This window comes from Barbus barbus (assembly GCF_936440315.1).
Source record: "Barbus barbus genome assembly, chromosome: 35".
Classification (NCBI taxonomy): domain Eukaryota; kingdom Metazoa; phylum Chordata; class Actinopteri; order Cypriniformes; family Cyprinidae; genus Barbus; species Barbus barbus.
This window is the reverse complement of record NC_136763.1, coordinates 11883098-11896137: the sequence shown is the minus strand read 5'-3', so window position 1 is coordinate 11896137 and position 13040 is coordinate 11883098. Positions and strand designations below refer to the sequence as shown.

Here is a 13040-nt window from a genome sequence, read left to right as displayed (position 1 = left end):
TGAACAAAGAGAAAAAGATTAAATAATAATTATAGCACGGTTTCATTTTTGAAAGATTATGTCAGAAGATGCACATAAAGCGTATAATGAACTGAAGTGTCAGTGGTGAATTTGATGCACAGGTTATGCACCTCACCTTTCTGTGCTGGTCATAGTTTCTGATGAAGTCTCGGAGCTGCTCTTCTCGGCTCTCCAGTGTGGTGTACAGCTGCTGCATCTGGTTCACCAAGTCAGCCTTTTCTGCCTTCAATCGCTTCCGATCACCCTTCATAGCTACACACAAACATGCACAATCATATTCATAAATGCAGTAAAAACGTTCTCTTTTTTTAGTACATCTTACAAGTATATAAATATCTGAGTATTTCCTAGATCGTAACATTTATATTTCATCATTTTTGCAGTTTGGCTGCAACACGAATACAGGCTTTGTGCCCTTGAATGACAAGCATCTGCGGTTGTCCTCTGACCCCCTGTGTGTCAGATAAGAGCTGTAGAAATACAAAAAGATGGATTACCCTGTGTGTGTGCGTGTGTGTGTGTACAAAAAATAGTCTTACTTAAAAATAGGCATTCTTTATTGTTGAATTTAAGTGTTTTGTTTTATTATTATCATCACTAGCATAAATAAAAACTGTACTTAATAATAGTGCAGTGCACTGCTCAAAACAGCCTCCAAGGGGCACCATGCTCCACTATAAACATCCCACACGGAAAAAAGACATTTGTGTTGTTTGTTATAAAATAATTAACCGTAAACACAAATGCATTCAGTTTCAAGGGTTTAATTTGCGAGGAAGAGTGAGGCGTAACACCTCATAACAATTCAATATCTTTTATTAACATTTCATTTAAGAGTGTGCAGGTCTGTTCTCTTGCAGCTTGTACAAAGTAAATCATTTATTTTACTTGAGGCAACTGTCTCTTTCCCCCTCAAACTGAAGAAGGCTCCTCATTCCACAGTCAAACCCGTTTTTCCACTATCATTCGAGACTTATCAATTGACATTCATGAGCACACATGCACCCTGCCACCCATCACTTCTCCCTCTCTAACCCATCTTCTCTTTACTCCACAAGGGCCAAAATAAGCCACATCCGGTTTAGTTTGCAGTTTTTTTGTTTGACGCAGTCTGTCGTGTGTGGAATATTTTTAATAGACTGGCAGGTTGCTTCCAATTCCTGTTTAGGTACTACAGGTGTTACATTACAGACTAAATGACTAAGTGTCAAGTAACACACTTGACCTAGTGTAAAGTGTGTCAAAACTGAATGCAGGGTGTTCAATGTACAGGAGATCTCTTTTAGAAGTGTTGAAGAACCATTAGATAATATTTTGATGTGATTCCTTTTAGATACTTTGGTCAACACTGTGATATCTGAGACATGTACAGACTCAAATATGATGCTATGGTTTGCTGTAGATATTGACAGCTGCGGTTCTGTTAATGCAACTCTAGCCTTGAGACAAAAGAATTAACCATCTGACTGGCTAAAGTTATCTATTTAAAAACATTGAAAACTTAATACATTAGTTAATGTCAATACATTAGTTAACAAAAAATTAAACAAAACATTTTTTTAAGACAGCACCAACACGTTTCAGGTGAAACATTTTACAAAAGGAGATTAAATGGAGAGTAAATGTAGACTGTTCTCCTGAGAAAAATGCAGGTTATCTAGATTACTAGGAAGTCTAGGGTGTCATCTCGTGTGATTCCGAGGAGCTCAACAATGTCTTAAACTGTGCTTAGTATTGTCATAATACCAAAAGTCTGGGATGATTTTAATATGAACAAACATTTCCACTGAGTAAATTATTGAGTGTTATGCTAGCTGCATTCATTTTATAACTCAACAATCATTCTAATATACTGAATAAGAAGAAAATTATATATAAATGTTTTCTTTTTATCATCTTAATGCATCCCTGCTGAATAAAAAACAAACATAGTGCTCCACACTTTTGAGAGCATAAAAATTTATCGTCACTTTACAGCTAAAACAAAATAGTTGCCATGACACTTTTATACGTCAGCAGCACTTGAGTTTACTGCTGTCATAAACCACTTTTCAAAAACCCTCCCTTCACTCTTCATTCTGAAAGCACCTCCAGCTCGCACTGCAGGAACGCACTGATAAGACACACTTCTGAACGAATAACGTTATATATCAAAACCCAACTCTTTCTTCCAGTGCTTATGTCCTCTGTTTATACAAGTCTAAAAACACTAAAAGAGCATTACACAACAGATAAACAGATAGCAGATAAGATACACACATTAAAGTATCTGGTGACAGAAAAGGCATTACGTTCTCAACTGAAATACACATACTTGAAAGGTCTCTTTTGATGGCATTTCTTTAATCTTTAAACTGTTTTCCATCCTCTTGACAAACAGCTTTATACTACGCTTTATATAGAAATATTAAAAACATACTATGTAATTTTATAATCATACATTTTATTATTATTGTTAGTTTTATAATATGTTTGATTATTTTAAGATTTCATAAATACATATTACATTTTCTATTAGAGCTGGACGATTAATCGAAGTAACTGAAATTCAGAACCTCTAACCACGTAATTTTCCCACATTGTTTTTTGTCAATTCTGTTAATACTTTCACAAGGATTGCCAGATCCGTGAAGAAAACAAGCCCGATTGCTATTCAAAATTACCAAAACTACCCAATCGCCTTTTTTTCCCCTTGGGAGTTTTCCCCTTCCGTCAAAATCGTGCTAAGGGGGATCACTTTAATTAAAAAACTGACTAAATATAAACCGTGGCAGCAGCCCAAATTGGCAACCCTGACTTTCCCCTTAAAAACATACTACGTGTATGAGGGCAAATAAATACATAAATAGAATAATCGTTCATTAATTTTAATCAAGGTAATATGTTCAGTTATTTCGATTTTAGGTCAGATCGTCCAGCCGTATTTTCTTTCTTTCTTTCTTGTAAACTTGTCAACCTCACTTATCGACTAGTTAGACAGTTGGATGCCCACCGTGACCAATCTCTATTACTGAAACAATGATTTTGAGTAAACTCGGGCAGTATTGATGTGTCTAGGGAGAGTGAAGCGCTTGAACAGCACACAGGGGGGATTTCTCTGGTAATCCTGCAATATTGGCTTTGTGATTGGGGTTCAGACCTTGTAAGGCCTCCTTGGCACGTTCCAGCTCCTGCTCCTTCTCCCCCAGCTGCACCTTGAGCTCAGCGGCAGAGAGCGTGTCGGCCGAGCAGCCACCGTGCGAGTCCTCCAGGTCTTTACTCAACATGTCCTTCATCTGCCTGAGAAGATGCACCTCCTCCTGCAACTGAGCCACCTCCTCCCTCAGCAATACTGCAGGAGAAATCCAGAGAGACGGAGATAAAGAAATCACTTAGTAACAAGTAGCTCTCAGCAAGTCTTCTGTTTTGATGCTACATATAATTTTTTCCATGTGGCCAGCAGGCTAAGAGGAAACAGCATAATTATGACAAACAAAGAGTGGCTGTTAAGATATTTCATTGTTTTTATTTCTCTCTCTTAAGCAATGCAATCTTTCATCCCTTTTTAATCACAGAGAAGCAGATCACATACTAAAAAAGCAGCATTCAGATCTGGAGGGGGTGAGAGACAATTTCTATGCCATTTTCAAGGCTCTTTCATCAAGAGTCAAGGGAGTTAGAGAACAGACACATTAGGAATGAGAGCGAAACCACAGCAACAAGAGCGGGACACAGGCCCACTTAAAGCTAAACAGCGGTAATTGGCAATATATCAACAAATACACAAGGAAAACCGTTAAGGCATTGAGAGACGGGAGGCTGAGAGGACAAAAATGTTCCAGAGCCTTTTTTAATGAGCGGAAGAGTGTTGCTTACATTGCTTTGAATGACAAAAAAAAAAAAAACAGCCCATATCTCAACCCTGCACAGAGAGTGCCTATAAACCAGAGCAAAGCTGATTGAAGGACTTTCAAGTCGCTCATGTGGCGACTTTCTGTTGTCAACATTTCATTTCAAGTCTTGTCCCTCTAATGTGGTGGAAATTCACAGAACATCATCGAGTCGCGAAAGTAAGCCGAATTAGTGGAGCTGCCAGTCAGGTGCGCTCTGCTTCTGCTGATATACGCTCAGTAAGTGAATAAATTAAACCTAAGCCTTTGCTCAATGTACTCTGCATTACCAGGCAACAGCTGCGACATCAATCTTTTTCAAGGGAAACAAGGGAGCTTATCAAGTAATAGAATTCAATTAACGGTAAACTATAATGCACCCACGCTGCAGCCTGGACAATGAAGGTTTGGCTGGAATAAAATAAATCTACAGGACTTATCAAGAGCAATCAATACAATTAATGAGGTATTTTGCTTGGAGTGCAACACGGTAATGTAGAATTCATCCCACCAGGCATGTCATGGTTTTGTATTGGGTCTTTTTTCATTCTGCTTTTGAGTGGCAGTTGCAGTCCTGGGTGCATAAGACACAACAAAAAACACTTCTGAACAAAGTGGCAGTTAATTCTATAATTTTAAAGGGTTACTGTAGTTCACCCAAAAAAGAACATTCTGTCATTAATTACTCACCCTCATGTTGTTCCAAAACCATTAAGACCTTTTTCATCTTCGGAACACAAGATATTTTTGATGAAAATCTAAGAACTTTCCTGCATAGGCAGCAATGCAACTACCACATTCAAGGCCTAGAAAGGTAAAGGACATCGTTAAAATAATCCATGTGACATCAGTGGTTCAACCTTAATTTTGTGAAGCTACAAGAAATAATATTTGTGCACGAAGACAACAAAAATAAGTTTATTCAACAAATTCTTCTCTTCCAGGTCAGTCTCCACCACCATTCATGAGAGTACCATGACGGAAGAGTGTGTATTTTCACACAAAAATGATCCTTATATCTTAATAACGTTACGGTTGAACTACTGATGTCACATGGACTATTTTAACAATGTCTTTTACTACCTGTCTGGGCCTCGAACATGGTAGTTGCAGTCTATGCAGGGTCAGAAAGCTCTCGGATTTCAGCATATAGGTTATAGGTTTGAAATGACATGAAGGTGAGTAATTAATGACAGAATTTTCTTTTTTTGGGTGAACTATCCCTTTAAGATGTTTTAGTCCTCGTAATAATATACATGTTTTTTTTTCTAAAAATAAAAACAAATTTTATATATATATAAATTATTAATAAATAATAAAGCAACTATAAAATTTATTAAAAAACAAATCATTAATAAAAAACATGTTTTTTCCAAAATTAATCACACCAAATTAATGTGTAAAATCAACAGCCCTTAAATATTTTAATAGTGTGTATATATTTTTATGTAATTTAACAGAGTAGTTTATTAATCAAAGATGTAATTATTTTATAAGTTGTATTTAATCGCAGGGTGCATGTGCCAGTTGACTCCGTGTGAGTGCAGGAACCACTGGTACCTCATCTCCACTTTAATGTGACATGAGAACACTCGATGAAAGCACTTCCAGATAAAACTGACAATTAAATCACTTAAACCACTAGTGTCGCAATTCAATAGCAGATGTTTGGAAGCGATCCCACTCTTAACGTGTGAGACAGAGAGGGGCCGGCCACGAGTAGAGATAGCACCAGGTGCTCGAGGCATTTCTTCAGCAAGCCGTTGACAATGTGAGCGTCTGCAGCACTGCTGATAAGACAGAGACGGGGACAACCCATTGGTCAGTGCTCACTACCAGGGAGAGGCAAGCAACTGGGTTTCAACATGGCACAGGAAGCTCCTATTCCTGGTAAGTGTCATCTTTCATGCTGTCGCGTTGGAGACCAAAGCCACTTATTCATTTGTTTAACTCAGTGGAGACTTATTTGGGGCAGTGGGTCCAGCTGTTGTCCTGCTTTAAGCACCAGCACAAACACAGAGCTTTGGCTTACTATTAGTATTTGTATGAGAATTATGTAGTTGCTGTGCTCTAACAGCAGTTCTGCTGGTCTGTGCCAAACTCTTGGGCTGAGAATGCAAAGAGTATGAATCATAAAATTACACATGTATGAATCATAAAAATTATAAAAATCCTTCATGTTAAACATTTTGCAGCAAACACACACCAGAGTCAATCTCTGAAAATTCAAAAATAATGGGATAAAAAAGGTTCTCTCAACAACAAACAACATACTAGCCATTGATTGGATCAACAGTGATCTCTGAGATGCTGAAATATACAAACAATTCTGTTTAGTTTTATTTATTCTTAGTGGTCCCAAGATACAAACAAATGAGCAGACCACAACACTTCTTGAGAATATAAAAGAGGTTCAGAAAGAAGTCAAAGGTTGCGTCAGAGACAAATATCAGAATAAAAACAAATCGATGTTTCCTACTGCGATCTGGGAAACTGCACATTTTGACAAGGAATGTCCATTTGCAAAAGGAAATACAGGCACATTACAACCAAAACAAACAATACAGCTTCAATAAACTTGTGTGAGATAACCAAAACACTGATTTGAGTGAAATTATTTTATAGTACCAGTGTATTATCTAAATGTCCATTACTCATAGTTGTTATTGTTAACCAAAACTATTAAAAATTGTCTTTGGTTATTAAAATGTAAAAAATAAATGAAAATGATAAAGTATAATAAAATTAACTGTAATAAGTAAGTACTAGAATTACCGAAACAGAAAAAAGTTACATAGGTCCTTAGAGGTATTTTTCACTATGATAACTAGGATGAAAAATAGCGTTCTTTTTTTTTTAATAAAAAAGGAAGCGAGTCTATGGTGTGATACAAGACATAGAAGTAGCAGTGGTTTTAGTTACCCAGATGAACGGACTGATGCACAGCATTGACATGAATGATAAAGAATATTAGGAAACATCTGATTGCTGAATCGATCAATCAGAATTAAGTATTTCAGAGAGTATTTATTATCAGGCATCCAAATGCCAGCTTTTAGTCAGAACCAAGTTGAAATATGAGTTCATAATGTCTATTTGAAGAGGCTGATGAATCTACACTCACAGGATTGTGAGAAATCTCATCAGAACTTCATGAAAGGAGAAAGTGTCTTTGGGTCTTTTTATGCTCTAAGAACTGAGGCTGATATACACAAAAGCAATCAGGCCCCTAATTCCCCAAAATGCACTGTTCAATCGATTCGCACTGGCATCATGTCTCCTTCTCACTTATCATTTCAAGAGCCAAACTAACCGTGCACTTCTTTGCTTTGCAGCCTCAGTGTGAAGATAAATTGAAGAAAAACTAAGCTAAGTCAAGAAGCAGTTATGGACGAGTCAGTAGACAGCACAATACAACTCAGTTTTTCAGCTGTACTACTAAACTTTATTTTCTGGATTTAATTTTTCAATCATCAAGTCTGCTTTTCAAACTAGAATCAAGTAGGTCGATGCGAAGCACCACATACTTGTTCAACTTTAATTCCATCACACTCATAAAAAGGAAAATGATTTAATAGGCTAGTAAAATCTCAATCACATTGACGCTGCTGTCTGGTGCCACATAAAAAGATGACAATAACCAGCTATATAAACTTTGCAGCGGCAGCAATATTTTCTACTGCATAGATTGTCTTTATCTGACAGTTTTTGGCTGGCGGTTCTGCAATTTTGTGATAAAGCATTTTGTAAAGGGCTGAACTCCAGAATACATGTTTCAACGGATCTGTAGACAAGTTCTGATGTATAACCACCTCCATGAATCTCCCAAACAACCTGTAAATGTAACTGGGTCCTTAGGCAACTCTACAAAATGTCCTTAAAAGGATTTTATAGAAAATAGCCTAGCAGAAGAGGAAAAACTATGCATTATTTGTAGCACAGAAATCAATCATTGAGTTGGTTCTCTAAAAACAAAGTGCATCTTTACATGAAGTTCTGGGGTCCCGATGGCCCTAAAAGACTTCTAACCCAGATTAGACCACATAAGGTCAATGATGGAGAGGTTGCAGGTGTCTCCAGGCTCTGGCACACTTTCCAAATCTCAAGGGGTGGCTGGATTCATGGAATGATCCAGATATTAAAGGGCCATTTATAACGCAATGCATTTTGCATGCAAAAAGCCTACTGAATAAAAAAGATCCACAGTTTGTCAAAAACAAAGGTTTTACTCATTAAACAATGTACTACATAAACATTTAATACCACGGATTAAACATGAATCAACTGAGGATTTGCTGCGACTATAAATCCAAATAATCTATTATTAAAAATGTAAAGCATTTCCTCTAGACGGGGCACAGTGTCTGTGGCATTTTCCCACAATGCTTTCCCAAATTAGCTTTGATACTGGCTACGATATTACGGTCTAAGAGCTCTAAACCTCGAGGTTACATTTTGGGAGTTTTTTGGGGAGAGTCCATGACCATGAAGCAGCAGGGGATTTCACTGTGAGCCGCAGTGGTTTTAATCATTGATTAACATGAGCGAGCAGCATGCTGTGGAGAGTTCAAAAAACCTCTCGCTCCGAGCCTGTGTGAGTTAGAGAAGGTGAACCGATCAAACACAAAAGAGAATATCATTAAAGTGGATTATTCTGATTCCACACTATTCAATCTCGTTCTTAAGGCTCTCTTTGATTTTGGATTTTTCCTTTGACATATTATGATCAATGCAAAGGAATGTTTCATCACATATGTTCTTTTTCACCTCTTTTTTTTTTTACATTTTATCCTTAGGAGCACAAGTTCACAGCAAAAACAGTTACAGTAAATGTAAATCTTTTTGAGGATATTACGTGCTTTAAAACCAATGGGAAATCTGGCTTCAGATGTTACAAGTCAGTCTGTAAGGTCTTTATTCTTCATAATTTAAAAAAAATCTACTTTTCTAAAAGGAATATTTTGGGTTCAGTGCAGGTTTAGCTCAATTGACAGCACTTAATTGACAGAAACAATAATTAATCCCATTTGCCAATCTTTTATTAAACAAATATATAAAAAAAAGGATTATAGTGATGCACTTATAGTGAAAATTAATGGGGCCTATCTGAAAATGAGAACTATTATCTGATTTAATAGTATAGCTCTATAACAACATGCATGTGATTTTAGTCTGAAAACTAAAACTGCTGACAATTGAGTAAAGTTATATCCAATTTTACAACTTTGTTGCCATGACAACATAACCTAAAATAATTTAAACAGCTTCAGCGCTCAAATTTTAATAGAAGAATAAATGGAAGTTCTTAAAATATAGAATTATAGGCTTCACATTTTTGGACCCAAAGATTTACTTTCATTATAAAGTGCTGTAATGCAACTTTGCTTTTTACATTTTCTACAGAAAATGAGGTTAATTTTTGATTTTTTTTTAAATTAGCATTATGCCACAAGAATATTTCTTCAATCAGGATCTTGTTTAGTTTTCTAGTAAAATATCCTTAAAACAAGATTGCCGCAAAATTGTACAAGACAATAAGTCTTGTTTTCAGAATAATTAGGCTTGTTTTCTTACTTCAAGCATGAACCACACTCAATTTTGTTATATTTATGCTCACAATGAGAACTGTATAAGAGAAAGAAGCACAATATAAAACTCTCTGAAGTCTTCTTATCTTAACAATTTAGTTTTTCAAGTAAATGTATCTTTGATTTAAATGTTTAAACACTAAAAAACATGAACGTGGTGCAAAGAGTTGATCTATAGAGACACACTAATATGCTATACGCAAAGATTAATGGTCTTCACGGCAAAGTGTGCAATAGATCGCACACGCTTTAAGCAGGGCAGCTATTGGCACGTATACGTCCCTGCAGACCGATAACTGGCTTCCTAGTGAGCCGTTCGACTCGGATGATTATGGATATAATTCACAGGCAAAGAACGTGATTTCGTGGGCTGCAGCGGGAGACCTCAGAGGTTGGTGCCTTGATGATGAGGGCCACTCTTCATCTGATGGATCATGCTGCTAATGCCTCTTAGGCTGAGAACCAAATTACAGAAGCACAAATCACGGCTCTCATTTGTGGCTTGAGAGGAGAGCAGAGGTCGAGAGAGGCAGAGAGTGATACTCTTATCCCGCTTTGATAGCACTGAATCCAGCCACGCAGCCTCTCTGACCTCCTGTCAATCACAGAGCTGCTCTGCATGCAAAAACACTAAATGCATTTGAAAGGTTAATTAAAATAACATTTTACATTGTACTAAGAAACAGCTGTGGTGAAAAGACCAGCTTTTGTTGTATTTTGGATGTTGGTGTCCCCGCTGGGCTTATTAGCTAGCTTACATGAAATCAAAACAGACATTTGTTTTTTAAAATTTTATTTTGGAATACTGCAGTATTTATTATCCATGCACAAGTTCATGTGCCCTCATAATGTTTAATCAAAATTTTATCTTTCCCGTCGTATGACTGTGATATCATTTATCAGATATATTTAGCAATCTCATACAAATATTTATTTTTTATTTCTGACATTTATTTATGCTAACAAGTATAAAGCCATGTTACTACAGTGATTAAAACATAGTATTTTAAGTTACATAATTTTTATTAAATTCATAATGGATATTATTTGCGTTGTTGTAGTCTAATGACTTTCAGGTTATAAAAAAGCAAAAATAAAACAGAAAATATAGCTGCGAGCAGCGATGACGGGCCCAAGCCGTCAGCATACGCCACCCCGGTGGCATCGATAAAACGGTGCCCAGCGAGCACAAGCATCACAGTAACCCTCTGGCAGTTTGGTTTTAAGGGATACGGCAATTAAAGGGTTAATCCAAACCATCAACTCTGTGAAACACACACACACAGAACAACATATAAAACTTTAAATTCTATGAAAATATATTTTTCATTGGTAGTTGATGTTAGTTAATGCATTTACTAATGCTAACAAATGAGAAATTATTATAGTTACCAAAGGTTTTAATGATTTATAAGCATTTTTTAATGATTTATTTTTCCATTAACTAAAATGAATATTTTTTTCTAACACAAATGAATAAAGTAAAAAATATATTGTTAATATTTAATGTTATTTGTGAATTAACCAATGTTAAAAAACAACATTATTTAACTGTTGTTAATTTACATCATTAATAAATATATACCATTTAATGTTGAAATCAATGTTTTAATGTTTAAAATCAATTCCAAAATGTGTTAATATATTAAATTTTAAAGTTTTATCTTTTGAACATGACTATTTTTCTAATATTAAAAATATTTTGTTCATTGTTAGTTCGTTGTAAGTTCATACTATCAATGAAGAATTAACATGCTTTAAAAAATATATTTTTCATTGTTAGTTCATGTTAATTAATGCATTCCCTACTGTTAACAAATGAGACTCAATTATAAAGTGTTATCAAAACCTTTAATGCTTTAAGCATTTTTTAAGGATTTTATTGAGAAGTTTAAACAGACTCTCTCTCTCTCTCTCTCTCTCTCTCTCCCCCTCCACACTCACTGAACTCACACAGTCAGTCACTCACCCAGTCACCTACCGCACACATTAGAAGCACAGAGACAGGAGAACTCTGATAAGTTTAAAAATTCTCTTCTCGCCATAGTGTACTGTAAATTCATGGAATTAATCGCATATCCTCAGACTGTCTTGTTCTGTGTTTGGTGTGAATTTGTGGTTTCTGCTTGGAGGTGTATGAATTTGTTTACAGCCCGTTTTGAAAAAAAAAAACACATAAAAAAAAAAGCCGACTTCCTGTTGGTCGTAGCTAATGTCTGTAAATTAGAAAGTTGTCCGGCTTAATGTGAACAATTTATGTACCAAGTTTGGTGTCTGTAGCTATCATTATATATATATAATCATTCATAATTATATTCCATTTAATGTTGATCAATATTAATTCCAAAATGTGTTAATATATTATTAAATTTTAAAGTTTCTCTTTTGAACATGACTATTTTTCTAACATTAAAAATATTTTGTTCATTGTTAGTTCATTGTAAGTTCATACTATCAATGAAGAATTAACATGCTGTAAAAAATTATATTTTTCATTGTTAGTTCATGTTAATTAATGCATTCCCTACTGTTAACAAATGAGACTTAATTATAAAGTGTTATGAAAACCTTTAATGCTTTATAAGCATTTTTTAAAGATTTAAAAAAAACAGACCCTCTCTCTCTTTCTCTCTCTCACCCAGCTCCTCAATCCACACAGTCACTCACACCCCACCCCACCCCCACCCCTCACTCAGCTGCAGGCTGGCAGGGATCTCTCACTCATAGAAGCATTGTAACAACTGTCTGATAGTTTTTAAATTTTCTCCTCTGCATAGTGTATTGTAAATTCATGAAATTAATCACATATCCTCAGACTGTATTGTTCTGTGTATGTAATTTTTTATGAAGTGTTTGGAAGCTGCTCTTAAAAGATAAAAAAAAAAAAAAAAAATCAATTTTTTACTGTAACTTTAATAAATTGCCATTAAATCATCGTTCAAGATATCCTAAATCCGTCCGCAATTTAGCATCTTCAGTATTTTGGCATCATGAGAAAAAATGTTTGGTGTGATTTCCGTGTTTCTGTTTGGAGGAGTATGAATTTGTTTACAGCCCGTTTTAAAAAAAAACCCACATTAAAATAAATATAGCCGACGTCCTGTTGGTCGTAGCTAATGACTGTAAATTAGAAAGTTGTCCGGATTAATAAGTACAATTTATGTACTGAGTTTGGTGTCTGTAGCTAAAACTAACCCCCCCATTTTTGACAAAAGGTGGCGCTATAGAGTGCCTCTTCCACGCCCGTTTATGAGCTTTTTCCAGTGTCTAACTATCATTAAAATGGATATGTGTGTTGAGTTTCATGACATTTTAAACATGTTATCTGCCTCAAAATCACCAGAAACGAATTTTCAACTTTGACACGTTGCCATGGCAACATAATTTTAGATATCAATATTCCCTTCACAGTTTTACATCGGCCGTGTTTTGACATTATTCTGGTGAAGTTTGAAGCAAATCGAGTAAAAATAAGATGCTGAATTCAAATCATTTTGAAAACGACACACTTCCTGCAGCCAGTTGGTGGCGCTATAACTTTCAGTCATAATAGTCACATCTA

At 35.6% G+C, this 13040-nt stretch overlaps 1 protein-coding gene across 5 annotated transcripts in view; it reads right to left on the bottom strand.

The window, feature by feature from the left end:
• Positions 1-13040, bottom strand: part of kaznb (kazrin, periplakin interacting protein b) — an 85825-nt gene that overhangs the window by 12937 nt on the left and 59848 nt on the right. For all 5 annotated transcript variants that reach the window (XR_013782904.1, XM_079393632.1, XM_079393635.1 and 2 more), the window contains 2 exons: positions 3161-3352; positions 137-273 (listed from right to left, as the gene is read on the bottom strand). Coding sequence is in view for 4 of the 5 variants with exons in the window: in XM_079393632.1 (XP_079249758.1) it covers positions 137-273; positions 3161-3352 (329 nt within the window). In the remaining variant the exon portion in view is untranslated. The remainder of the gene's footprint in view (positions 1-136; positions 274-3160; positions 3353-13040) is intronic.